Consider the following 26,451-nt stretch of genomic DNA (forward strand, 5'->3'; position numbering starts at 1 on the left):
AAAGGGCACATTTATTGTCCAATCTTCATGAAATTTTGTCAGAAGATTGGTCTCATTGATATCTTGGATGAGTTTGAAAATGGTTACGTTTGCTTGAAAAACATGGCTGCCAAGGGGCGGGGCATTTTTCCTTATATGGCTATAGTAAAATCTTGTTAACACTCTAGAGGCCACATTTATTTCTGATTTTCATGAAACTTGGTCAGAAGATTCATCCCAATAATATCTTGGATGAGTTCGAAAATGATGCTGGTTGGTTGAAAAACATGGCCGCCAGGGGGCGGGGCATTTTTCCTTATATGGCTAAAGTAAAACCTTGTTAACACTCTAGAGGTCACATTTATTTTCCGATCATCATAAAACTTGGTCAGAAGATTTGTCCCAATGATATCTTGGATGAGTTTGAAAATGGTTTTGGTTGCTTCAAAAACATGGCCACCAGGGGACGGGGCATTTTTCCTTATATGGCTATATTGGCTATAGTAAAACCTTGTTAACACTCTAGAGGCCACATTTATTGTCCAGTCTTCATGAAATTTGGTCAGAAGATTGGTCTCAATGATATCTTGGATTAGTTTGAAAATAATTATGTTTGCTTGAAAAACATGGCTTCCAAGGGGTGGGGCAATTTTCCTTATATGGCTATTGTAAAATCTTGTAAACACTCTAGAGGCCACATTTACTGTCCGATCTTCATGAAACTTGGTCAGAAGATTCATCCCGATAATATCTTAGACGAGTACAAATATGATGCCGGTTGGTTGAAAAACATGGCTGCCAGGGGACGGGGCATTTTTCCTTAGCTATAGTAAAACCTTGTTAATACTCTAGAGGCCACATTTATTTTCAGATCTTCATGAAACTTGGTCAGAAGATTTGTCCCAATAATATCTTGTTATCTCAGGTGAGCGACTTTGGGCCTTTCAGGCCCTCTTGTTTAAAGCCAAAATGGAGAATAAAAAGAATTAAAGACCAATAAACCTGAAAATCTGGCCGAAAATGGCCTACATTTTTTATTGGGCAATCATTTAATTTGAGTTTTTCGAGTGCTTATTTTTATGTCCCCCTCCACTATAGTGGGGAAATTGTTTTTGCCCTGTCTGTTGGTTGGTTGGTTTGTATATTTGTTTGCTCCAACTTTAACATTTGCCATAACTTTTGCAATATTGAAGATAGCAACTTCATATTTGGCATGCATGTGTATCTCATGGAGCTGCACATTTTGAGTGGTGAAAAGTCAAGGTCAAGGTCATCCTCCAAGGTCAAAGGTCAAATATATGGGTCAAAATTGCTCATTTAATGTACACTTTTGCAATATTGAAGATAGCAACTTGATATTTAGCATGCATGTGTATCTCATGGAGCTGCACAATTTGAGTGGTGAAAGGTCAAGGTCATCCTTCAAGGTCAAAGGTCAAATATATGGGGACATATCACAAACACATCGCTTGTATTGTTTTAAAGAAGGGAGCGTTTATACGATCAGGAGCATGGGTTGCATAGCACTATATTTTAGACAATTTTTAAGTTTATTCTCTCGAGAATATGGGGGCCCTTACAAGGGCCATTGTCGTCATCTTGATGGTCTAGGCGTATCTATAGTGGTCTTCCATCGATGTCTGATGCATCGGAACCTTCGAAATCTTCATCATGGGTGTCGTTGTCGCTGTCAAAAAACTTCCTCATCTCCTCGTCGGTCATCCCGGTTGTTGTTTCCTCGTAGTAGCAGTCTTCTGTGGTGTCCTTGTCCTCTTCATCTGTAGGGGTGTCTGAAGTCTTCTTGGCCAGGTCTTCCCAGATAGTGTCATCCTCGGTCCTGTCGAGATTATTGGAAATGCAGCATTTTTTAAATGCCTTGACTATGATATTGGGGTCAAGTTCATTCCAAGCATCAATAATCCATTGGCAAATGTCCTCTAATTCCGGTTTCCTCATCTGCCCCGTTGCAGTAAAGGAGTAGTCACCCTCGCTGTACCACTGGTTCCAGCATCTCTGCAGCAAGACCTTCATCGTTAGTTTATTGACACATCGAGTGGCTACAGGGCGCTGGTCAAGCCACCAGGGATGATGGTCAGGGCAGTCATGTACTCCTCTTTAAGGAGGCGCAGCAAAGCCGGGGAACAATGTGTTCCGAAGGCATCCAGGACGAGAAGGCTGCGTTTTGAAAAAAACACCTGGTCGTCTACCCAGGACCGTCTTCACCCAATCATCGACCAGGTGGTCATCCGTCCATCTCTTCGCCTGTGTCCTTACTATTATCCTGGCTGGCCACTTGATGCCCTTTGGCAGGGTCTTTCTCTTAAACACAACAAAAGGGGGGAGCTTTCCACCATCTGCTGTACATTCCAGCATGACAGTAACCTGTTCTTTTCATTCCCCGTTGTGTTTATCGAGACGGTTTGCCGCCCTTCGTCGCAGTGGTGGTGTTGGCTGGCATGTCAAATGTCAGAGGCGTCTGATCGGCGTTTTCAATCTGTGAGAGGTCAAACTCAAACTTGACTCGCTGCTTGATGACAAACCTCTGGAAATTCAAGCAACTTGTCTTCGTAGTCGCTTGGCTGCTTCTGCGCGATGTAGATCCATCTTCGAATGGACAGGTGATGTCTGTTTCAGAAACCATAAGCCCAACGAGCTGACCCTTTGAAGTCCTTGGTTTCTAGGAGACTGGCCAGTCGTCGACCCTCCATTCTAAGCTCCACAGTTGACATGGCTATTCCCCTGTCACGTCTCTTTTCTTTCCAGGACAGCAGCTGTTCCCTATTTCTGGATTGTGTGCAGCAGACCCCTGCTGCGTCTGCTTTGTTCGTGGCAGTTTCGTCAGGCTGGCCTTGTCCCTACGCCATTCCGGCACAGAGGACTCTGTGAGCTTCGGCGTACTTGATGACAAGATATAGTGGGGCTGACAATTTCAAGATAAAGTCAGGCTGACAATTTCAAGTATTCTTTCTGCGATGTCGTAAAAGCAATAGCAAGTGAAGGTTTAATACTACATTGTTGAATGTTCAATATTTATACACACTGAGGTGCGAATGCATATTTTCACATGCTCAAGTGTCAATTAGGATCTCAAATGCCAATTAGCGTCTCAAATTATTAATCAAGTTAATTCACATATTGTTAGATGAAAGATGTCAATAACGAAGTGCAAAGAAACGAAGTTCACACCTACCTTAACCTACGAAACACAACTCCTTCATACCTACCTTTATGTTCACTCATTTTATGTCGACAACAGCCGCTTAAAATGTGATCAATGAAGAAGTGTGAAAACACCAACAAAGACACTTTTTTCATCTTTTAATTTTTATTTTGAAATTTGGAGGTAAAAAAATGCGCGCTTTACATGGTAAAATAGGGTATGTCATATAAATACACAGAGTCACTGTAGCTATGACATATAAATGCACAGGGTCACAGAAGCTATGACATTATTACACAGAGTCACAGTAGCTATGCCATCTTAATACACAGAGTCACAGTAGCTATGTCATATAAATACACAGAGTCACAGAAGTTATGACATATTAATACACAGTCACAGTAGCTATGTCATATAAATACACAGAGTCAAGGTAGCTATGTCATATTAATACACAGAGTCACAGAAGCTATGACATATTAATACACAGAGTCACAGTGGCTTTGTCATATAAATACACAGAGTCACAGAAGCTATGACATATTAATACTCAGAGTCACAGTAGCTATGTCATATAAATACACAGAGTCAAGGTGGCTATGTCATATTAATACACAGAGTCACAGAAGCTATGACATATTAATACACAGAGTCACAGTGGCTACGTCATATAAATACACAGAGTCACAGTAGCTATGTCATATAAATACACAGAGTCTAGGTAGCTATGTCATATAAATGCACAGGGTCACAGTAGCTATGTCATGTAAATGCACAGAGTCACAGAAGCTATGACATATTAATACACAGAGTCACAGAAGCTATGACATATTAATACACAGAGTCAGGGTAGCTTTTACATATAAATACACAGTGTCAGAGTAGTTATGACATATTAAATACACAGAGTCACAGAAGCTATGTCATATAAATACACAGCGTCACAGAAGCTATGACATATTAATACACAGAGTCAGGGTAGCTATTACATATAAATACACACAGTCAGAGTAGTTATGACATATTAAATACACAGAGTCACAGAAGCTATGTCATATAAATACACAGCGTCACAGAAGCTATGACATATAAATACACAGAGTCAAGGTAGCTTTGTCATATAATTACTTAGTCATTGCAAAAGTTCACATTAACACATTTATAAATTCACATAAATACCCAGAGTCAATAATCTAACGTGAACACATAGTCATTGTAATAATGTGACATTAATACCCAGAGTTTCTGTAGTAATGTCATATAAACACCTAGAGTGGCAGTCATAATGTTGCGTAATACCCAACTAAATGAGATATACAAGCGTGGCTTTTATTTTGCCTCATTTATTCAATCTAAAAAAGATCAAATTAGATTAATCACAATTTGACAGAAAATTCTATTATGCATGCAATAAACACGTTCGCATAACAGTTAAGAACTTGGGAAAAGGACAAAGTCATGCAAGTTGAGATACACAGCAGTACACATTTAACAAGAAGCTGACATGGTTGATCTGCCATTGTGTTATTTAGATATCAAAGCGCTGAAGGCACTGAATTTGTTCGCTGTTGTATAATCTTAGACGCAACTCAGTTTTCAAAATTATGTTATAGCTTTTAATATCGCAAGTTTGAAATGATCACAACCCATTCAAATTTATAAAGAGTGTGTCTTAAAACGCAGGTCGAGATGTGTGTTGTTTTTTTCAAATCATTGATACAGCTAATCAGTGTGCACAGGCTAATCTTATTTGACATGCATTAAACACCAGAGAAGCAGTATAAAAGGGCCACAAACTCACAAAATGTCTACTTTTCAGTTGTACCCCGCAGAAAACAAAAATGATTATTTTCATAATATTTAAGTTTGTGTTCAATATTTTCCAATGAAATTTGGCATACATATACTTTAGTATACAAACAATATGTATGTGTAATTTGGTGGTTGAAAGTTATATACAGGGGTGTCAATTTTCCGGATTATTCCGGAAATCCGGATTTGAGCAGTCCAGGGTTGATTTTGAGGTGAATGTTAATCCGATGAGTTTGTTTAAGGCGGGTGGGGGTAGGGACAAAATTCTTTTAGTGCGGGATCATTTCAGAACGAATATTGTTATAGCATCGTCGGCATTCCGGACATTTGTGCTTGGTACCGATTTTATTTATTGATTTCTGATTGGTAAGCGGCTGGCACAGACATGAGCAGTAACTGGCTAAGTAAAGCACTGCAATATCATATTTTAAAACAATATGTTAATCAAATTATATATTGACTGCGTATTTGCAAGGTTACTGGTTTTCATTTTCTGCAGTCAAATGATATGCATATTTTATTTCATTTGCAAATGATGTATCGCGACATGTTTTCGGACAGTCGTTTTCGGATACGCTGGTTTGTAGATTTTAATTTAATTTCGAAGTTCTTTATATCATTTGTTTAGAATGACAAATACACCTGCGGTGTTACGGATGGTTTGGTTTATAATATTTTGCATTGTACTCACCAGAAATTGCACCTAGAAAGACTATAAAAAAAGAACAATAAGCTAGGGCTCGGGGAGTTGGTCCCTCTCTTCCCTTTATCCTACGGCTTAATTTAATTTTCCGGATTTCAAATTTGGGACAATTGACACCCCTGTATATAGTTATTGACCTTCAGAAAAAGTTTTTTATGCTCCCCGAAAATTTTCGGGGAGCATATAGTTGCCAGTTTGTCCTTCCTTCCTTACTTCCGTCACACTTTTGTTACAGTTTCTCATAGCACCTTCAATACTTTACCGATCTCTTCTTTGATATATGGCAAGTAGGTACCTTGCATGGACCTCTACCTTTTGATGAGGTTTGAGGTCACTGGGGTCAAGGTCAAGGTCACCGAGGCTAATAAATGATTTTTCGTCACACTTTTGTTACAGTTTCTCATACCACCTTCAATACTTTACCGATCTCTTTCATATTTGGCATGTAGGTACTTTGCATGGACCTCTACCTTTTGATGAGGTTTGAGGTCACTGGGGTCAAGGTCATCGAGGCTAATAATAGATTTTTCAGTCACACTTTTGTTACAGTTTCTCATAGCACCTTCAATACTTTACCGATCTCTTTGATATTTGGCATGTAGGTACCTTGCATGGACCTCTACCTTTTGATGAGGTTTGGGGTCACTGGGATCAAGTCAAGGCCACTGAGGCTAATAATAGATTTTTCCGTCATGCTTTTGTTACAGTTTCTCATAGCACCTTCAATACTTTACTGATCTCTTTCATATTTGGCATGTAGGTACCTTGCATGGACCTCTACCTTTTGATGAGGATTGAGGTCACTGGATTCAAGGTAAAGGTCACCGAGGCTAATAATAGATTTTCCGTCATGCTTTTGTTACTTTACCGATCTCTTTCATATTTTGCATGTAGGTACCTTCCATGGACCTCTACCTTTTGATGAGGTTTGAGGTCACTGGGCTCAAGGTCACCAAGGCTAATAATAGATTTTCCGTCACGCTTTTCTTACAGTTTCTCATAGGTCCTTCAATACTTTACCAATCTCTTACATATTTGCCATGTAGGTACCTTGCATGGACCTCTACCTTTTGATGAGGTTTGAGGTCACTGAGCTCAAGGTCACAGAGGCTATTAATATATTTTCCGTCACGCTTTTGTAACAGTTTCTCATAGCACCTTCAATACTTTACTGATCTTTTTCATATTTGGCATGTAGGTACCTTGCATGGGCCTCTACCTTTTGATGAGGTTTGAGGTCAATGGGGTCAAGGTCACCAAGGCTATTAATATATTTTCCATCACGCTTTTGTAACAGTTTCTCATAGCACCTTCAATACTTTACTGATCTCTTTCATATTTGGCATTTAGGTACCTTGCATGGGCCTCTACCTTTTGATGAGGTTTGGGGTCACTGGGGTCAAGGTCACAGAGGCTAATAAAATATTTTTTTAGGTGGTTATTAACACATAGATTGACAAAGCGAATCATAGGGGAGCATCCATCAGTTTCACTGATATTCTTGTTGTTGTCTGCTTGAAATTCAAATTTCTCTGTAAATGCTAAGCACCGCCCACTTGAAAGGTTATGAACTTCTCTCAGCCAGTAGCTAGCTAATGACTCAAATCAAGTTTACATGTAAATACAGATTCAACAGTATACCAAATGCTGTCTGCTCAAATTTATTTTTAAACACTCTAATGTTAGCAGCAAATCACTGGCAGATAAACCCAGCCTACTAGTTAATGTTGGTTAATATTTTACTACCGCAAAATCAAGCAAGTGAGATCCGGCTTTTAAGCCCCGTTTTCCCTGAAAGCAGCCAATATGTACAGATTTCAATGATAAACACTAGACTGGCCAACGTTGTCTTACTACAAGTTGTTAAATACACTCTATGTACTGTATCAGTGAGAACAGGTAGATGCGGTGATTAAATCAGACGCTATCGTCTGCTAAAGTTTACTGGAGTTATCCACACAGGCAGTCACGGGTTACGGTTCCTGCCGTACCTAAGCCCATACTGATCCATACTGATTTGCAAAATTGCGTCTGGATTATTTGTGAGCTTTGCTCACAAATAAAAATCAGGTAGTGTCTCGCATAACCAAATTAAGCATTATATACAGCCTTACAGCATCTGTAAACTATGATCAAAATAGATTTTGTTTATAAAATTAACATAATTGAAAAATATGTCTCAACTGTTTTTTTTTATTTGTTTTTAATTTTGTTTTCCTTTTTAATAATTGAGATCAATGATTAATATACTGGTTCAATAGTTATGCTAATTTGAAGCTTACTGATAATGTGGTCTGGTAATATCTTATTCAGGTCATGGTTGGAGAAGTCACGCTCAGAACGACGTAAAAATTACAACAATAACAAGCCATTCAATGATCCTCTGGATACGCAGAGAGACACCAAGGTTGGAATTTATAGTCTTGTTTTATATTTATGAAATGATATTGTTATTGTATATGCTTTTACATAACTTTTTTACAAGTGTTATATGATCAAGAAATGCATAATGGATAGAAACATTACAGATAATTATGTATATTAGTATATCTTCCCCTGAACTGGGTGGAGACATATTTATCCCCACGCTTTTTGAAAAGCGTGGGGATATTGTGGTTGTCTCCGCCGTCCGTCTGTCTGTCCGTCTGTCTGTCCGTCCTGGCCACTATCTCTTCCTACACTATAAGCACTAGAACCTTGAAACTTTCACACATGGTAGCTATGAGCATATGTGCGACCCTGCACTATTTGGAATTTTGATCTGACGCCTGGGTCAAAAGTTATGGGGGTTGGGGCGGGGCCGGGTCAGAGATTTTCACTCATTTTTTATGTTATTATGCCCCCCTTCGAAGAAGAGGGGGTATATTGCTTTGCTCATGTCGGTCTGTCTGTCGGTCTGTCGGTCCGTCCACCAGGTGGTTTCCGGATGATAACTCAAGAACACTTGGGCCTAGGATCATGAAACTTCATAGGTACAATGATCATGACTCGCAGATGACCCCTATTGATTTTGAGGTCACTAGGTCAAAGGTCAAGGTCACGGTGACCCGAAATAGTAAAATGGTTTTTGGATGATAACTCAAGAACGCATACGCGGCCAACAGGGCGAACTCTGAACAATATAACTGAAGCAACTGGTCTGTAATCCTAAATCTATAATTATCAGTCAAATGAAACATCATCCTTTGAGTAAAATAAAGTGGATCAGTAAAAATGTTATCAGAATATGAGATTTTTTATATATTTTGTATATTAAATATTGTGTTAATGTTTAATTTTGTTGATTAATATAAATATAAGCAGGACAGGGGAGGTAATACACTATTATATCTTTCTTATATACAGGGGAAACAAATGCAATAAGTTTAAATTTCATGTTTAATAAATAGAGGATATTTGTTCATGTCCTTCATTTCTGCACCGATTTACTTCAAATTGATACTGAACCTCTCTTATGACAATACGGTCAATCTCAACTATGCATGGCCCGATTACCAACCCTGGGGCGCCCCACCCACATAGACCACACCCACCCAAAATTGCCTGTTACTATAATTTCTTCATTTCTACACCGATTCACTTCAAATTGATACTGAAATTCTCTTATGACAATACGGTCAATCTCAACTATGCACAACAATATGGTCAATCTCAACTATGCATGGCCCCATTACCAACCCTGAGGCGCCCCACCCACATAGGCCACACCCACCCAAAATTGCCTTTTACTCTAACTTCTTCATTTCTACACCGATTCACTTCTAATTGATACTGAACTTCTCTTATAACAATATGGTCAATCTCAACTATGCATGGCCCAATTACCAACCCTGGGGCAACCCGCCCAAATAGGCCACACCCACACAAAATTGCCTTTTACTATAATTTCTTCATTTCTACACCGATTCACTTCTAATTCATACTGAACTATTCTTATGACAATATGGTCAATCTCAACTATGCATAGCCCCATTACCAACCCTGGGGCGCCCTGCCCACATAGGCCACACCCACCCAAAATTGCCTTTTACTTAACTTTTTCATTTCTACACCGATTTACTTCCAATTGATACTTAACTTCTCTTATGACAATACGGTCAATCTCAACTATGCATGGCCCCATTACCAACCCTGAGGCGCCCCTGGGTCAAACATGCGGCGTCGGGATACTCGTCGGCCTCTGCCGCGCCATTTCTAGTTAATTTTATTTTGGTGAAAATTTCTCATTTTTCGAAAATAGGAATGTTAATACAGTAGACTCTCTGTAAACCGGACGGTCTGGGGACCGGCCTTATCGTCCGGGTTTTTAGAGAGTTCCGGTTTACCAAGAGTAGGTATATTGCCGAAATATATATTGTATGCATTGTGTACAAAATCATATAAGAATACAACAAATCATATACGTGTACATGTACCATGTGATAACTGTACTCATGTAATGTTTATGTTTAAAGAATTCTTTTTTTTTAAATGTGTTTTTATTTGATTAAAAGCAAAAAACATTCCATACTGACATGTTTTTATTAATCCCAAAGTGAGCGTGGTGTTTTATACATGTACGTACATGTACATGCATGACATTTTTCATATAGGCGAGTGAGTCGTGTTCGAGTTTGCTATAAATAGCTCTGAATTAATTAATTTTTATTTGTTACAAATAGGAAGCGCCAAACGTCATAGACAATTTTGACGAATTACGACACAACTACGATTGTTGTGGACATACGATTTATTATTCAAGACATAACACATTTCACAAAACATACACACAAAAAACAGCGTTATATTTTCAAGACATTCATATAAATACTGAAGATGCGTTTGAAATTACGAAAAGGCAATTAATTAATTTGCTGAGAGATGGATGGATATTTTAACTGTCATATTTCTCATGTTTTATCTAAAAAAAAACAACCATTTAAAGCCACACACCTTTAAATGAAGTACATTCTAATCAATACATATAGATGCCATTGTAAAAGTGTGCAAAATTGTCATTAAATCTATTGCCAAGTTAGCAAGTTATTTTATTTTTTTAAGTTTTAAAACCGAAAGTAGGATTTCTATATGTATTCGTACATTTAGACAAACGCGATTATTTTTAAGTTTTAAAGCGCAAAAAAGACGGATTCTTACCTTGTAACCACCAGATATATTCTAATTGAGATAGATAAAATTTAATCTATAGCCTAGTTAGCAATTAATTTATTATTTTTCAAACTGTACCGCTTTTAAAACCGAAAGTAGGATTTGTAGACGTATACGTCCATTTCAACAAACACGATTATTTTTAAGTTTTAAAGCGCAAAAGAGACGGTCTTCTACCTTGTAACCACCAGATATATTCTAATTGGCATAGATAAAATATGTTTCTTATTTATACTTAAATTGACTATGCCTTGTATTTCATTTCAAGGTGTGTGGCTTTAAGCAATTAAAACATGGCTATAAGATTTTTTAAACTACCCGAGAAGATCACAAGAAAGTTATTGTCGCAACGACATGCATTAATTTTGTAATGAAATTGTTTATCATAACCTTAATAAAACGCTCGCGTCAATCACTTTTTATGTGTTACCGCACGTCTATAATAGTCACTCACAGTTTGTCTTACATTATTTAATCGGACTTCAATAGCGCGGTAACGACTTGACACCTTTATGGTATGTTTGATCCGATTATCGATAATTGCGCGAGCGGAATGTGTGACACCGCACGCGCCGTACTGACTAGGTATTGTAATTTACACGCCTTGGGCATCTTGAGAATTTGGACCGTCTGGTGTACTCAATGTATTTTACGTTGAAAATGACAAAATTCAAGGAGATATCCGTTCGGTTTCCGGTTTTGAGAGAGTTCGGTTTATTCAACATTTTTTAACAAAGAAATAGAAGGGGAAAATACGGGACTGACCCGACCGTTCGGAATCGGGAGATTTCCGGTATTCGGAGAGTCCGGTATTGGCAGAGTCTACTGTATACAAACATATGTACAAATGTGAATTAGTGTACAACTATGCTAAATCTGTAATGGTTATCTTTGCAAAGAACCGTAATGTTTGTAGTTCATTACAGCGCCGGACAAAAAGTTCACAGTGGTCACTTAATATATCATTAGTATCCATTTAATATCCGTTCAATATCTTGAGAACAATCCATTGACGAGCTTTCATGTTTATCATTGTGATTGGTTTTAAACACATAAGCCCTATGTTGAATTTGAATGTGAATGTCACAGCAGTCATACGCAAACATTTGTTTTATCTTTGCTGAATACCTCGGTATCCTTCACATTGGTGATGGGTATTTACAAATACCATTTGGGTTTGAAATAAGTTTGTGAAATGTCATATCTTTAAGACCTTTTAGATCTTAATAAGTGATTGGTGAAGCAAATCACATTTTTTCACATCTGATTGGTTGACTTTAATTGTGGTAGATGTATATGAACATTTTTTTTATCAACCAATCACTTCCGTAGTTTATGTAAAGATGGCACTTGGGGATAACTTTGTACAACTCTTTTGTTACGAAAGCAAACTTGTAGTATGTATAAGCACCTATTAGGGTATTTTTACCCAGGATTTGTAAATGAGATTGGGATATGGTTTACCACTGAACGTTGGGGGGGGGGGGGGGAATACAAAACAACAACAAATCATATGACTCATAGATAATGAATCTATTCTTACAACTGCTTGCAGGTGTCTGATTCTACTCCTTTAATTTAACGTTTCGGCATTATGCCTTTATCAAAACAATTGAAATTATCTGTAAACTACATTTTTACGTCTTTTGACAGCACAATTTAAATAACATTGACTGTATCATTTAAATTGTGCTGTCAAAAGACGTATAAATGTAGTTTACACACAATACAGATATTTTCCATTGTTTTGATAAAGGCATTATGCTGAAACGTTAAATTAAAGGAGTAGAATCAGAGATTTATTATTATTTAATATCCCTTAGGATAATTCAACTGAGCTTATTGCTTGCAGGTGTGTAGACTTCTTTGTATTCTAAACTTTCATTAATAGAAGGCTGATGTAATGAAGTTATTATTTCCCTTAACCTGCAAATCCCAGTTACTGTGTTAATGCTATGGCATCCTTCCATATTGGCTGCTGTTGTAACTAGTGGTTTCACCAGAACATTACTGTGAACATTTCAGCCCTGAGTTTCTGCAGCTGGCCAGAGATGTGAGTACAGCCGCTATCCAGTCTCCTGACTACCTCTTCAGTACAGCAGTGTCTGTGCAGCCAGCCAGGGATACTGTTATCTTTGTTCAGCTGCTCCTTATGGTCTCCATGGCGACATACTGATTTCCAGCAAGACATTAACACAGCTATTCTACTCCCCCCTTCTGTTGTGTATTGTGTATTGTCTCCATGGTGACATAGTAAAGTCCAGCCATAAAACTTAGTGTCAAATGCTTTGTTCTCAAACTCTACTGAATAAATTAGGTTTTTGACCACTCAACAAGCCACATTTATGATTCAATCTTGATGAAATTTTGTAAATCTTATTGAGATAATATCAAGGCCATATTCAGAACTGGTTCACGTGCATCCAAAATCTACATTACGAGGTCAAATCTTAGAAAAATCTTGTTAGACTTCTTCAGGCCACATTAATGACTCAATCTTATTAAAACTTGGTCAGGATTTTTATCTCAACTAAACCTAGACTGGCTTCAAGTCTGGGTCACGTGCATCCCGAAACAAGGTCACAATATCAAATTTTAGGAAAATGTTGTCACCAATGCCTCATTTATGACACAATCTTGATTTAAACTTGCCAGAATGTTTATCTTGAAGCTTTCTAGCTTGAGTTTGAATCTGGGTAACATGGGTTCAAAAACTGGGTCACCATGTCATATCTTTAAACAAATCTTTCAACAGACGGGGCAACATTTATGACTCAATTTGATGAAACTTGGCCAAAATGTTTATCTTGGCAATATCTAGGCCATGTTTGAATCTGGTGTCATTTGCTTCTAAACACTATGTTACAAGGCCAAATCTGAAAAGCTGACTACTCTAGAGCCACATTTATGACTCAGTCTTGTTGAAGCGTGTTCAGAATGATTAACTTGCCACTATGAAGGCCGTTTTTGAGTCTGAGTCAAATGTGGTTGGTCTTTTTGAACTCAGGGGATTGGTTAAGGGCCATCATGGTCCTTTTGTTTCAATGTGCAATTTCAAAACCTTTTTGCTGGCAATAAAGCTGATGAAACTGTAGAAACTCTGGGAGCATTGAAATGTTCAACATGATTATTATCCCAGTAAATTTTAGTAGTCATCAATGACTTTTATCACATTTTGAATGTTTGCATAGCACTGAAGTTTGAAATTGGCATGCATTAGCACAAGTCATGCAAAACTGCATTATTTACATGATACTCATTAAGGCATTACAAATGTGTTACTCTGAAAAAATGCATAAATTGTTGCACTTTAAATCAGCATTAACAGTTCAATATATACTTTTGAAATTAGTTTGTTTAAACTATTATATTAACACTGTGATATTGCTCATATGCTGGCCAGTATTTTAAATTTTCTTTTGTTCATAAGAATGTGTTCTGAAAATTGTATTATGAATGAAGTGTATGTTTGTATGCTCTGGATGCTCCAGGGGAACAAAAAGTTGCCACTTTGTCCGTTGTTACGTCACACTTGCTTGTCCAGACTATTTCTCAACAATGCTATTCTTAACCATGTATGTACATGCAACCATTTATAACTTGCACTCAATTTTGTGTGTGCCACAATGGAAGGAAAAACGTTTTACTGAAACACTCATTTTTGTACCTGCATCATGCATATCCAAAAAAAGGTTATGCCCCATTTGTTGACATAATTTATATAAAATGCTATGTTTCTCTACAATAGACTTAAATAAACTTTTGATGAGTATGTCTAATGTACATATTTTGCAATTTTTAAGTACCAATACACAATAATAATGATTAACAATATGGTAACTTTTGGTACTGAACAAATTCTCTATATGGGGTCAGTAATGCCAATATGACCATTATACAGTAAATGCATGCTTTTCTGAAGGATTTCTATTGCCTGCACTAAAGAAATTTACCATGATTTTAACACAGGAAAGTACCCTGAATAGATTGATTGGTGTGGGTAGTAGAATATAGCCTGATTGGTGTGGGTAGTAGAACAAAGCCGAAGAACTGCCATAAAAAACATCTTATTATATAGCATAAGTGACACAAATGGGATTATTCAGGCATTACTCATGAATGAGCCCTGACACTGTGATTAAATATTTGTATAGTATTCTGGAAAGACTTTCTTGTTGTCCTTGATAAATATGTAATATTGCAACTTGATTTTGTTCTCAAAATAGCAGCCAGACTAGTGTTGTATAAATGTATTAAGCACACAACGTATTTTAATTTAATTACTTCTTACGAAAATTCAGCGTAATGCATTCAGTATTCTAAAGTATTGTGCTTTTAATGCAATATCTACTAGATGTCAATGAAAGAGAAGATATAATAAACCTTATTTGTTGTTTAATTGTGTGTCTTTTCTGGTGCATGTGTTTTGTGTCTCACTGTTAGGTAATTGGTTCCTCACCATGAATAAAGGACTGCATGGCACAATAAGGTTTCTCTCCTGCTGGTGCAGCTGAAGTTTCACTTAACCCTTTGCATGCTGGGAAATTTGTCGTCTGTTAAAATGTCGTCTGCTGAATTTCTAAAATTAGCATTTTCTTCGATTTTTTTCAAAGAATACTATCAGAATAGCAAACAGTTTGGATCCTGATGAGACGCCACGTTCTGTGGCGTCTCATCTGGATCCAAACTGTTTGCAAAGGCCTTCAAAATTCGGTTCCAGCACTAAAAGAGTTAATGCGTAGTTCATTACCAACTTGAAGATTGCAGTCTGCTTCAATTATGGAAGGCTGCATTTTCTTGAGGCATTCTGTTTCAATTGTTTTTATAAGAGTTATGGAACTTAGGAACAGTTCAATATATTGTAATTCTTGTCCTGCTTCCAGCATGTGCTTATTGGAATTCAAACAACCTTTTTAGAAAGCTTCATTACCAATTGAAGGTAAATTTGCATATTACCTCATTTTCATCTACAAAGCAATAACTGCATAACTAGATATACACAAGACAAAACATTTTCTGGCATTTTTTGTTAATTATTATTGCATAGAATTGCAATTGATTTATTTATATCAAAAGCAAGCATTTTCCAGTACCAGTCCTGTTAATAAAGTTTGATCAGCATTCTACATGTTTTGAGATTGTCAAACCCTAAGCAGAGGTTTTTCTGAACGCTTAACTGTGTTTTAATGGCAGTTTCACATTGTGTTTCTAAGTACCTAGTTTTAGGATGCCAAACTAAAGGATCCAGTACCAATTTAAGCAACAAGTAAACAATTACAATTTTTTTTTTTTTTTATGAAATATAACATAATTTTTGCCTTCATTATACCCCTTACTAGTATTTCACCGTTCTGGATAAGTTGATCTTTTGTAGTGACAGATTTATTAAAGTGATCAATAATGTTGTGTCAAAGACTTTTGTTTGGTGGCAGTCATAAGGGGAGACTGTTTGTTTGATTATTTATAGCTTAAAAGCTTGGATCAATTTGGAGCTGACATGGTTTTAAAAGGGAAGCGGACAACGACAACGAGCGAGGCCTGGTATAGGGGAGATAACCCTTGGTTATGGTTAGGGGTCGGGTTAGGGTTAAGGCTAACCCAACCCCTTACCCTAACCCTCTAACCCCCCCATGTGCATTACAATACCAGGCCTCGCTCGTTGTCGTTGTCCGCTTCCTGTTTTAAAATGCCCATTTTGTGTACATGAAATGTTTATCTACCTCATTGTTGTATGAATTCAGCATTTAGATTGTTTATTTTTATTAGTAGATGGAATTTTCTGTTTTAGTTTAACAATTTTACAAGCTATATACAAAACTTATATCTAATAGTTGATATGAAAATAAGCCGATAAATCAGATATAACTTTCCCATTAGATTGTATTTTGTCTTTACTGATTTAACATGGTGGTCTGTGTACAACAGGCAGGTGATATATGAAAATAAAAATTCCTTCACTTCATATTGTGTTGTTTTGTAGTAACCCTGAAGCAGATATGCTGCTACCTTACCTCTGTAATATTATATAGCAATAAAGTAGATATATGCTTACATATTCCTAATATAGCATTGAAACAGATATGTGCTAGCATAATTCCATAATAAAGCATTGAAGCAGATTATGTGTTTAAATACCTGCTTAAATAGCATTGAAGCAGATATGTGCTTACTTACATCTGTAATATTGCATTGAAGCAGATATGTGCTAGCATACCAATCTTATAAAGCATTGAAGCAGATATGTGCTAGCTGAACTCTATAATAGCACTGAAGCAGGTACATTGTAGCAGATATTTAAATATATTTCAAGCCGATAGTTGCTAGCTTACCACCCTAATATAGCATTGAATCAGATGCTAGCATGCCAGCCCAACTAAAATGACTATGTTTGCTTATTTGTTAGGCAGCCATGCTTTCAAGGGCTCATTACTCAAGGATAAGTGAATTGCTGCACATCATAATGACATAGTGACAACATATTTTAGGCTTCGGGGTGAATCACCTACCAGTTTGCTTCACAAGCTTGAAATATTTTGCAGTTACCTTGAGAAATCAATACATTTGTTTACAAAGGTATGTAATTACACACACATAAAGAATAAATGCAAAAACTACTGACCTATTAATTAATTTGAACAGAATTGTTATCATACTTGCACAAATTTTCATTCTGTGACACAAGTATCTACTTTATAGTTCTATTACATGTTATATTTAATGAAGAATCTGTCAAAAATAAGAAAATAAAAAAATCAATCTGGACAGTGTTTAAACAATATGTGTTTCAATTTAAGTGTACGTAACTATGCATTATCACATGTGTAATGTGATTACTGTAACTGCTCTTACAATGTGCAAGCAATCAAACATCTGTAATGTTCATATTTACATTTAATTTTCTAAATGTAGGTTCAATTTATTTTATTTGGTAAACAGTTATTTTTATACCTGTTGGCATTTAAAACCTTAAACATGTAGCTATTGCTATTAAGTGTAGAAACTTTCATGTAGAAAACAAATAGTCACATTCTTATTGTTAGCTTTTGTGATAACATCTGTGATTAATGTGAACATTTAAGAGGCAACAATTATTTCCCGATCTTCATGAATTTCTCAAAAAATTTATTCAAATGATACTTCAGTCAGGAATTCAAAAATGGGTCTGTCAAAGTCAAAGCCATATTGGTGTATTACATCACATTTGTGTCAAAGCCATGTGGTAGTACTACATCACATTTGTGTCAAAGCCATGTGGGTGTACTACATCACATTTGTGTCAAAGCCATGTGGGTGTTATGTCATGTTTGTGTATAAGCCATATGGGTGTATTACATCACATTGGTTTCAAAGCAATTTGGATGTATTACATCACGTTTGTATCAAAGTAATGTGTGAGTATTACATCACATTTGTGACAAAGCCATGTGGGTGTATTACATCACATTTGTGTCAAAGCCATGTGGAAGTATAACATCACATTTGCATCAAAGCCATGGGACTTTATTGCCTGAACTTTGAATCAAAGCCATGTGGGTTTTCTACATCATATTTGTTACAAGGCCATGTGGGAGTAATATATCACATTTGTGACAAAGTCATGTGTGAGTATTACATCACATTTGTGACAAAGCCATGTGTGTGTATTACATCACATTTGTGTCAAAGCCATGTGGAAGTGTAACATCACATTTTTGTCAAAGCCATGTGGAAGTATTACATCACATTTGTTTCAAAGCCATGTGGATGTACTAATTCACCTGTATCAAAACCATGTGGGTGTACTTCATCACATTTATATCAAAGCCATGTGGGTGTATTACATCACGATTGGGACGAAGCCATGTGGATGTAATTCAACACATTTGTGACAAATCCATATAGGTGTATTACATCACATTTGTGTCAAAGCCATGTGGGAGTATAACATCACATTTGTGACAAAGCCATGTGGGAGAATTACATCACATTTGTGTCAAAGGCATGTGGGAGTATTACATCACATTTGTGACAAAGCCATGTGGGTTTATTACATCACATTTGTGTCAAAGCCATTTGGGAGTATCACATCACATTTGTGACAAAGCCATGTAGATGTTTTACATCACATTTGTGTCAAGGCCATGTGGAAGTATTACAACACATTTGTTACAAAGCCATATGGATGTTCTATATTACATTTTGTATTAAAGCCATGTGAGTGTTCTACATTAGATTTGTATCAAAGTTTTGTGGGTGTACTACATCCCATTTGTGTCTAAGCCATGTGGAAGTATTACATCACATTTGTGACAAAGCCATGTAGATCTAAGTGTATTACATCACATGTGTGCCAAAGCCATGTGGAAGTATTACATCACATTTGTGTCAAGCCATGTAAGTGTATTACATCACATGTGTGTCAAAGCCATGTGGAAGTATTACATCACATTCGTGACGAATCCATGTAAGTGTATTACATCACATGTGTGACAAAGCAATGTGGGAGTATAACATCACATTTGTGACAAAAATCCATGTAAGTGTATTACATCACATGTGTGTCAAAGCCATGAGGAAGTATTACATCACATTTGTGTCAAGCCATTTGGTAGTACAACGTCACATTTGTTACAAAGCCATTTGAGTGTACTACATCACATTTGTATCAAAACCATGTGGGTGTACTACATCACATTGTATCAAAGCCATGCGGGTGAATTACATCACATTAGTTACAAAGCCATGTGGGTGTACTACATCAGATTTGTATCAAAGCCATGTGGGTGTACTACATCACATTTTTAGCTCCACTGGCCAAAGGCCAGCGGGGCTTATGTCATGGTCCTGTGTCCGTCATGTGTGCGTCCGTGCGTGCGTCCGTGCGTTAACTTTTTCTTTAAACATCTTCTCCTAAACTACTGGTCCAAATCTGATGAAATTTCTCAGGAATGTTCCTGTGGTGAACCTCTTTCAAATTTGTTCAAATTATGCCTCTGGGGTCAAATTTGACCCTGCCCCGGGGGGTCAAAAAATTGAAAATTTGCTTATATAAGGCCTATTTTGTGCAAACTTTATAAATCTTCTTGTCCATAACCATTAGGCCTAGGGCTACCAAATTTGGTATGTATTGACATCTTATAGTCCTCTATCAAGTTTGTTCAAATTATGCTCCTGGGGTCAAATTTGACCCTGCCCCGGGGGTCAAAAAATTGAACATTTGCTTATATAAGGCCTATTTTGTGAAAACTTTAAAAATCTTCTTGTCCATAACCATTGGGCCAAGGGCTACCAAATTTGGTATGTAGTGACATCTTATTGTCCTCTACCAAGTTTGTTCAAATTATGCCCCTGGGGTCAAATTTGACCCTGCCCCGGGGGTCAAAAAATTGAAAATTTGCTTATATAAGGCCTATTTTGTGAAAACTTTAAAAATCTTCTCGTCCATAACCATTGGGCCTAGGGCTACCAAATTTGGTATGTAGTGATAGCTAATAGTCCTCTACCAAGTTTGTTCAAATTATGCCCCTGGGGTCAAATTTGACCCTGCCCTGGGGGGTCAAAAAATCGAAAATTTGCTTATATAAGGCCTATTTTGTGCAAACTTAAAAAATCTTCTTGTCCATAACCGTATGGCATAGGGCTACCAAATTTGGTATGTATTGACATCTTACAGTCCTCTACCAAGTTTGTTCAAATTAAGCCCCTGGGATCAAATTTGAACGTTCCCCAGGGGTCACAAAATTGAACCTATGCTTATATAAGGGCCCATTTTGTGCAAACTTTAAAAATCTTCTTGTCCATAACCATTGGGCCTATTTCTACCAAATTCGGTAGGTAGTGACATCTATAATAGTTGTCTACTTAGTTTGTTCAAATTATGCACCTAGGAACAAATTTGACCTTGCCCCAGGGGTCACAAAAATGAACATATGCTTAAATAAGGCCTATTTTGTGCAAACTTTAAAAATCTTCTTGTTCTTAATTATAGAGCCTAGGGCTACTAAATTTGGTATGTAGTGATATCTAATAGTCCTCTACCAAATTTGTTCAAATTATTCCCCTGGGCTCAAATTTGACCCGGCCTGGGGGGTCACAAAACTAAACATATGACGTTTACCAGTGGAGATTACTGCGGCCGTTAAGCTGTGACCAACAACAACATCAACATCTTGTAAACATGAGATAAAACCCTGTCATTTAGTGCCATTTTGGTCAGATGGTGACTGCTTACAAAGGCATTGAAGTAAGAACATGTGTTATGAATGTTTTTCTTATAAACTGAAAAAAGTCGGGTTTTATTTAAATATGTCGAAAGTGACCATATATCCGGATGAAAATAGTTTGGATGACATGTTAATTTCATGTCTTTTTTGTAGTGTTAAAACCAGTTTAATAATATATTATTGATTTTAAAAACACAACTTCCATGAACATAATTATTTCAAGGAAAGTCAATATATGATACTGCACGGTAAACTCAAAATTTGTATCCAAGAGAAGGTGTTGAAATTAATGAAGTGCAATGTTCTTAACTATCGTATATGCTGCTTTTTAATAACTAATGATTCATTGTTCCATTTGTGAATCGTGACTGATCATGAATTGTTGAAATGATTGTCAATTGCTCAACAATCCATATATATTTCTGACCATTTTATAATTTTCTTAATATAAGTTATGAATTGATCTTAAAAGTCAAATGTATTACTTAATTAAATACATTTATAAATATAAAGAAATAATCTTTAGATTATCATAATATTCTCAGGCCTGTTGGTCTTAGGGATGTGTGGGTTGATGAGCAATTTCTCCTTTTATTACAATTATTTCTACCCTACCTGATCATTTCCTTCATATTCCATTTTAATTCAATTGACATCTGCAACCTCTTTCAAATTGGGAAAGTCCAAAATGTGTTGTTTGGTAAAGGGTTAAGGCATTTTGATTCCTATGGGTCTTGTGAATCTGTTTCAAATCAAATGCGTAGATTTGATCTTCAGCATCTAAAAATATGTGAAATAGAAAGAACAACAATATCTTTTGGAGAGATAAATGTACCTACGTTATAAGCAAAGGACCTGTGCAACAATTCCCGGGCTTTTTTGTCTGTTTAGTTAACACGGTAGTAACTTTTTCCATATATAAAAATGCTCACCCTTCCAACTTTAAGCGCCCAGTGGGACGAGGGATAGAAAGAGAAAGTCACATGCTTGAGTACATTTCAACCCATGCGCATTACACGTTTTTTTTCGAAAAGAAAAAACAGTCGAGCGATACAGGGCCATCATGGCCCTCTTGTTATAAAAGACACATACTACATCACATTTGTGTCAAAGCCATGTGGGGTTATTTCATCACATTTGTGTCAAAGCCATGTGTGAGTATTACATCACATTTTTGTCAAAGCCATGCAGGAGTATTACATCACATTTGTTACAAAGCCATGTGGGAGTATTACATCACTTTTGTGTCAAAGCCATGTTGGAGTATTACATCACGTTTGTGACACAGCAATGTGGGTGTATTACATCACATTTGTGTCAAAGCCATGTGGATGTATTGCATCACATTTGTTACAAAGCCAGTTCGGTGTACTACATCAGATTTTTATCAAAGCCAAGTGGGTGTAGTTCATTACATTTGTATCAAAGCCATGTGGGTGTATAACATATCATTTGTATTAAAGCCATCTGGGTGTACTACATCACCTTTGTAACAAAGCCATGTGGGTGTTCTACATCATATTTGTTTCAAATCAATGAGGGTATATAACATTATATTCGTATCAAAGCCACATGGGTGTATTACATCACGTTTGTATCTAAGCCATGTGGGTGTATTATATCACATTTTTTCAAAGCTATGTGTGTGTATTACATCAAATGTTTTTAAAAAGCCATGTGGGAGTATTAAATCACATTTGTGTCAAAACCATGTGGGAGTATTACATCCGGTTTGTGACAAAGCCATGTTGTTGTTTTACATCACATTTGTGTCAAAGCCATGTGGAAGTATTACATCACATTTGTCACAAAGCAATATGGGTGTACTACATCACATTCATATCAAAGCCATGTCGGTTTACTGCATCACATTTGTATCAAAGCCGTGTGGCTGTATTACATCACATTTGTATCAAAGCCATGTGGGTGTACTACATCAGATTTGTATCAAAGCCTTGTGGGTGCACTACATCACATTTGTGTCAAAGCCATGTGGTAGTATTACATCACAATTTTGACAAAGCCATTTAAGATCATAACATCACGTTTGTGACAAATCCATGTAAGTGTATTACATCACATTTGGGTCAAAGCCAGGTGGAAGTATTACATCACATTTGTGTCAAGCCATTTGGAAGTATTACATCACATTGTGCCAAAGCCATTTGAGTGTACTACATCACATTTGTATCAAAGCCATGTTGGTGTAATACATAAGAATTGTATCAAGGCCTACATCAGATTTGTATCAAAGCCTTGTGGGTGTACTTTATTACATTTGTATCAAAGCCATTGTGGTAGTATAACATCACATTTGTGACAAACCCATGTGGGAGTATTACATCACGTTTGTGACAAAGCCATGTAAGTGTATTACATCACATTTGTGTCAAAGCCATGTGGAAGTATTACGTCACATTTGTGTCAAGCCATTTGGATGTACTACATCACATTTGTGTCAAAGCCAATACATGTGGGGTTATTTCATCACATTTGTGTCAAAGCCATGTGGGAGTATTACATCACATTTGTTACAAAGCCATGTAAGTGTATTACATCACATTTGTGTCAAAGCCATGTGGAAGTATTACATCACGTTTGTGTCAAAGCCATGTGGAAGTATTACATCATGTTTGCGACAAAGCTATGTTGGTGTTTTACATCACATTTGTGTCAAAGCTATGTTTACGTACTAACATCACATTTTAATCAAAGCCATTTGGGTGTACTACATCACATTTGTATCAAAGCCATATGGGTGTATAACATCACATTAGTATTTAAGCCATGTGGGTGTACTCAATCACATTAGTAACAAAGCCATGTCGGTGTACTACATCATATTTGTTTCAAATCAATGTGGGTATATAACATCAAACTTGTTTCAAAGCTATGTGGGGTTATTACATCTAGTTTGTGACAAAGCAATGTGGTAGTTTGACATCACATTTGTTGAAAAGCCATGTGGGGGAATTACATCACATTTGTGACAAAGCCATGTGGGTGTTTTACATCACATTTGTGTCAAAGCCATGTGGGAGTTTTACATCATGTTTGTTACAAAACCATGTGGGTGTTTTATGTTCCATAATCTAATGAATAGTTAAAGGGACATCACTGTTTTATACTTAACTATTATTCCGTAAGAGTGATCTTTATATATGAATATGCTATACAGTTTGTTGTACACTTGCAGCTTAGACATTACTGAATGAACATGTAGCCGCATACGCCTTGAGTTGAAATAACTACACCAGCTAGACTACAACATTTTACATCACATTTGTGACAAAGCCATGTGGGTGTTTTACATCACATTTGTGTCAAAGCCATGTGGGAGTTTTACATCATGTTTATTACAAAGCTATGTGGGGGTATTACATCACATTTGTGACAAAGCCATGTGGGTGTTTTACATCACATTTGTGTCAAACCCATGTGGGAGTTTTACATCATGTTTGTTACAAAGCCATGTTGGAGTATTACATCACATTTGTGACAAAGCCATATGTGTGTTTTACGTCACATTTGTAACAAAGCCATTTGGAAGTATTACATCACATTTGTTACAAAGCAATGTGGGTGTACTAAATCACATTTGTATCAAAGCCATGTGGGTGTACTACATCACATTTGTATGAAAGCCATGTGTGTGTATTATATCACATTTGTATCAAAGCCATGTGAGTTTTCTACATCAAATTTGTATCAAAGTCTTGTGAGTGTTCTACATCAAATTTGTGTCAAAGCCATGTGGTAGTATTACATCACATTTGTGATAAAGCCATGTAAGTGTATGACATCCCATTTGTGTCAAAGCCATGTGGAAGTACTACATCACATTTGTGTCAAGCCATTTGAAAATATTACATCACATTTTTTTACTAAGCCATTTGAGTGCGCATTTGTATCAAAACCATGTGGGTGTACTTCATCACATTTGTATCAAAGCTATTTGGGTGTATAACATCACATTTGTTACAAAGCCATGTGGGTGTACTACATCATATTTGTATCAAAGCCATGTTGGTGTTCTACATCAGATTTGTATCAAAGCCATGTGAGTGCACTACATCACATTTGTGTCAAAGCCAAGAGTGGTTATTTCATCACATTTGTGTCAAAGCCATGTTGGAGTATTACATCACATTTTTGGCAAAGACATGTCGGAGTATTACATCACATTTGTTACAAAGACATGTGGGAGTATTACATCACATTTGTGCCAAAGACATGTTCGAGTATTACATCATGTTTGTTACAAAGCAATGTGGGTGTATTACATCACATTTGTGTCAAAGCCCTGTGGAAGTATTGCATCATATTTTTATCAAAGCCATGTGGGTGTATTCCATCACAATTGTATCAAAGCCATGTGGGTGTATAACATCACATTTGTATAACAGCCTTGTGGGTGTTCTTCATCACATTTGTAACAAAGCCATGTGGGTGTACTACATCACATTTGTTTCAATTCAATGTGGGTATATAACATCAAATTTGTTTCAAAGCCATGCGGGTGTATTACATCACATTTGTATCGAAGCCATATGGGTGTATTACATCACATTTATGTCAAAGCCTCGTGGAAGTATTACATCACCTTTATGTCAAGACTTTTGGAAGTATTAAATCACATTTGTTACAAAGCCATTTGAGTGCACAACGTCACATTTGTATCAACACTTTGTGGGTGTACTACATCACATTTGTATCAAATTCATGTGGGTGTATTACTTCACATTTGTTACAAAGCCATGTGGGTATACTACATCACATTTATATCAAAGCCATGTGGATGTACTACATCACATTTGTATCAAAGTCATGTGGGTGTACTACATCACATTTGTGTCAAAGCCATGTGGGGTTATTTCATCACATTTGTGTCAAAACAATGTGGGAGTATTACATCACATTTTTGTTAAAGCCATGTGGGAGTATTACATTATATTTGTTACAAAGCCATGTGGGTGTACTATATCACATTTGTGTCAAAGCCATGTTAGAGTATTACATCACGTTTGAGACAAAGCAATGTGGGTGTATTACATCATATTTGTGTCAAAGCCCTGTCGAGGTATTGCGTCACATTTGTTACAAAGCCATGTGGGTTTACTACATCACATTTTTATCAAAGCCATGTGGGTGTACTACATCACATTTGTATCAAAGCCATGTTGGTGTATAACATCACATTTGCATTAAAGCCATGTGGGTGTACTACATCACTTTTGTAACAAAGCAATGTGGGTGTACTACATCGAATTTGTTTCAAAGCCATGTGGGTGTATTAAGTCAAGTTTGTATCTAAGCCATGTTAGTGTATTACATCACTTGTGCGTCAAAGCCAAGTGGGTGTATTGCATCACATTTGCGTCAAAGCCATGCGGGTGTATTACCTGACATGTGTATCAAAGCCATGTGGGTATATAGTCTGACATTTG

General features: G+C 36.7%; 1 protein-coding gene across 1 annotated transcript in view; it reads left to right on the forward strand.

Moving 5' to 3' along the window:
• LOC127861699 (metalloprotease TIKI1-like) overlaps positions 1-16,764 on the forward strand; it is a 90,038-nt gene extending 73,274 nt beyond the window's left edge. The window contains exons 11-12 of the mRNA XM_052400384.1: positions 7,968-8,061; positions 12,828-16,764. Coding sequence (XP_052256344.1) covers positions 7,968-8,061; positions 12,828-12,833 — 100 coding nt within the window. The 3' untranslated portion in view covers positions 12,834-16,764. The remainder of the gene's footprint in view (positions 1-7,967; positions 8,062-12,827) is intronic.
• Positions 16,765-26,451: the final 9,687 nt, after the last annotated feature.

The sequence above is a fragment of the Dreissena polymorpha genome, chromosome 16 (assembly GCF_020536995.1).
Source record: "Dreissena polymorpha isolate Duluth1 chromosome 16, UMN_Dpol_1.0, whole genome shotgun sequence".
Classification (NCBI taxonomy): Eukaryota; Metazoa; Mollusca; class Bivalvia; order Myida; family Dreissenidae; genus Dreissena; species Dreissena polymorpha.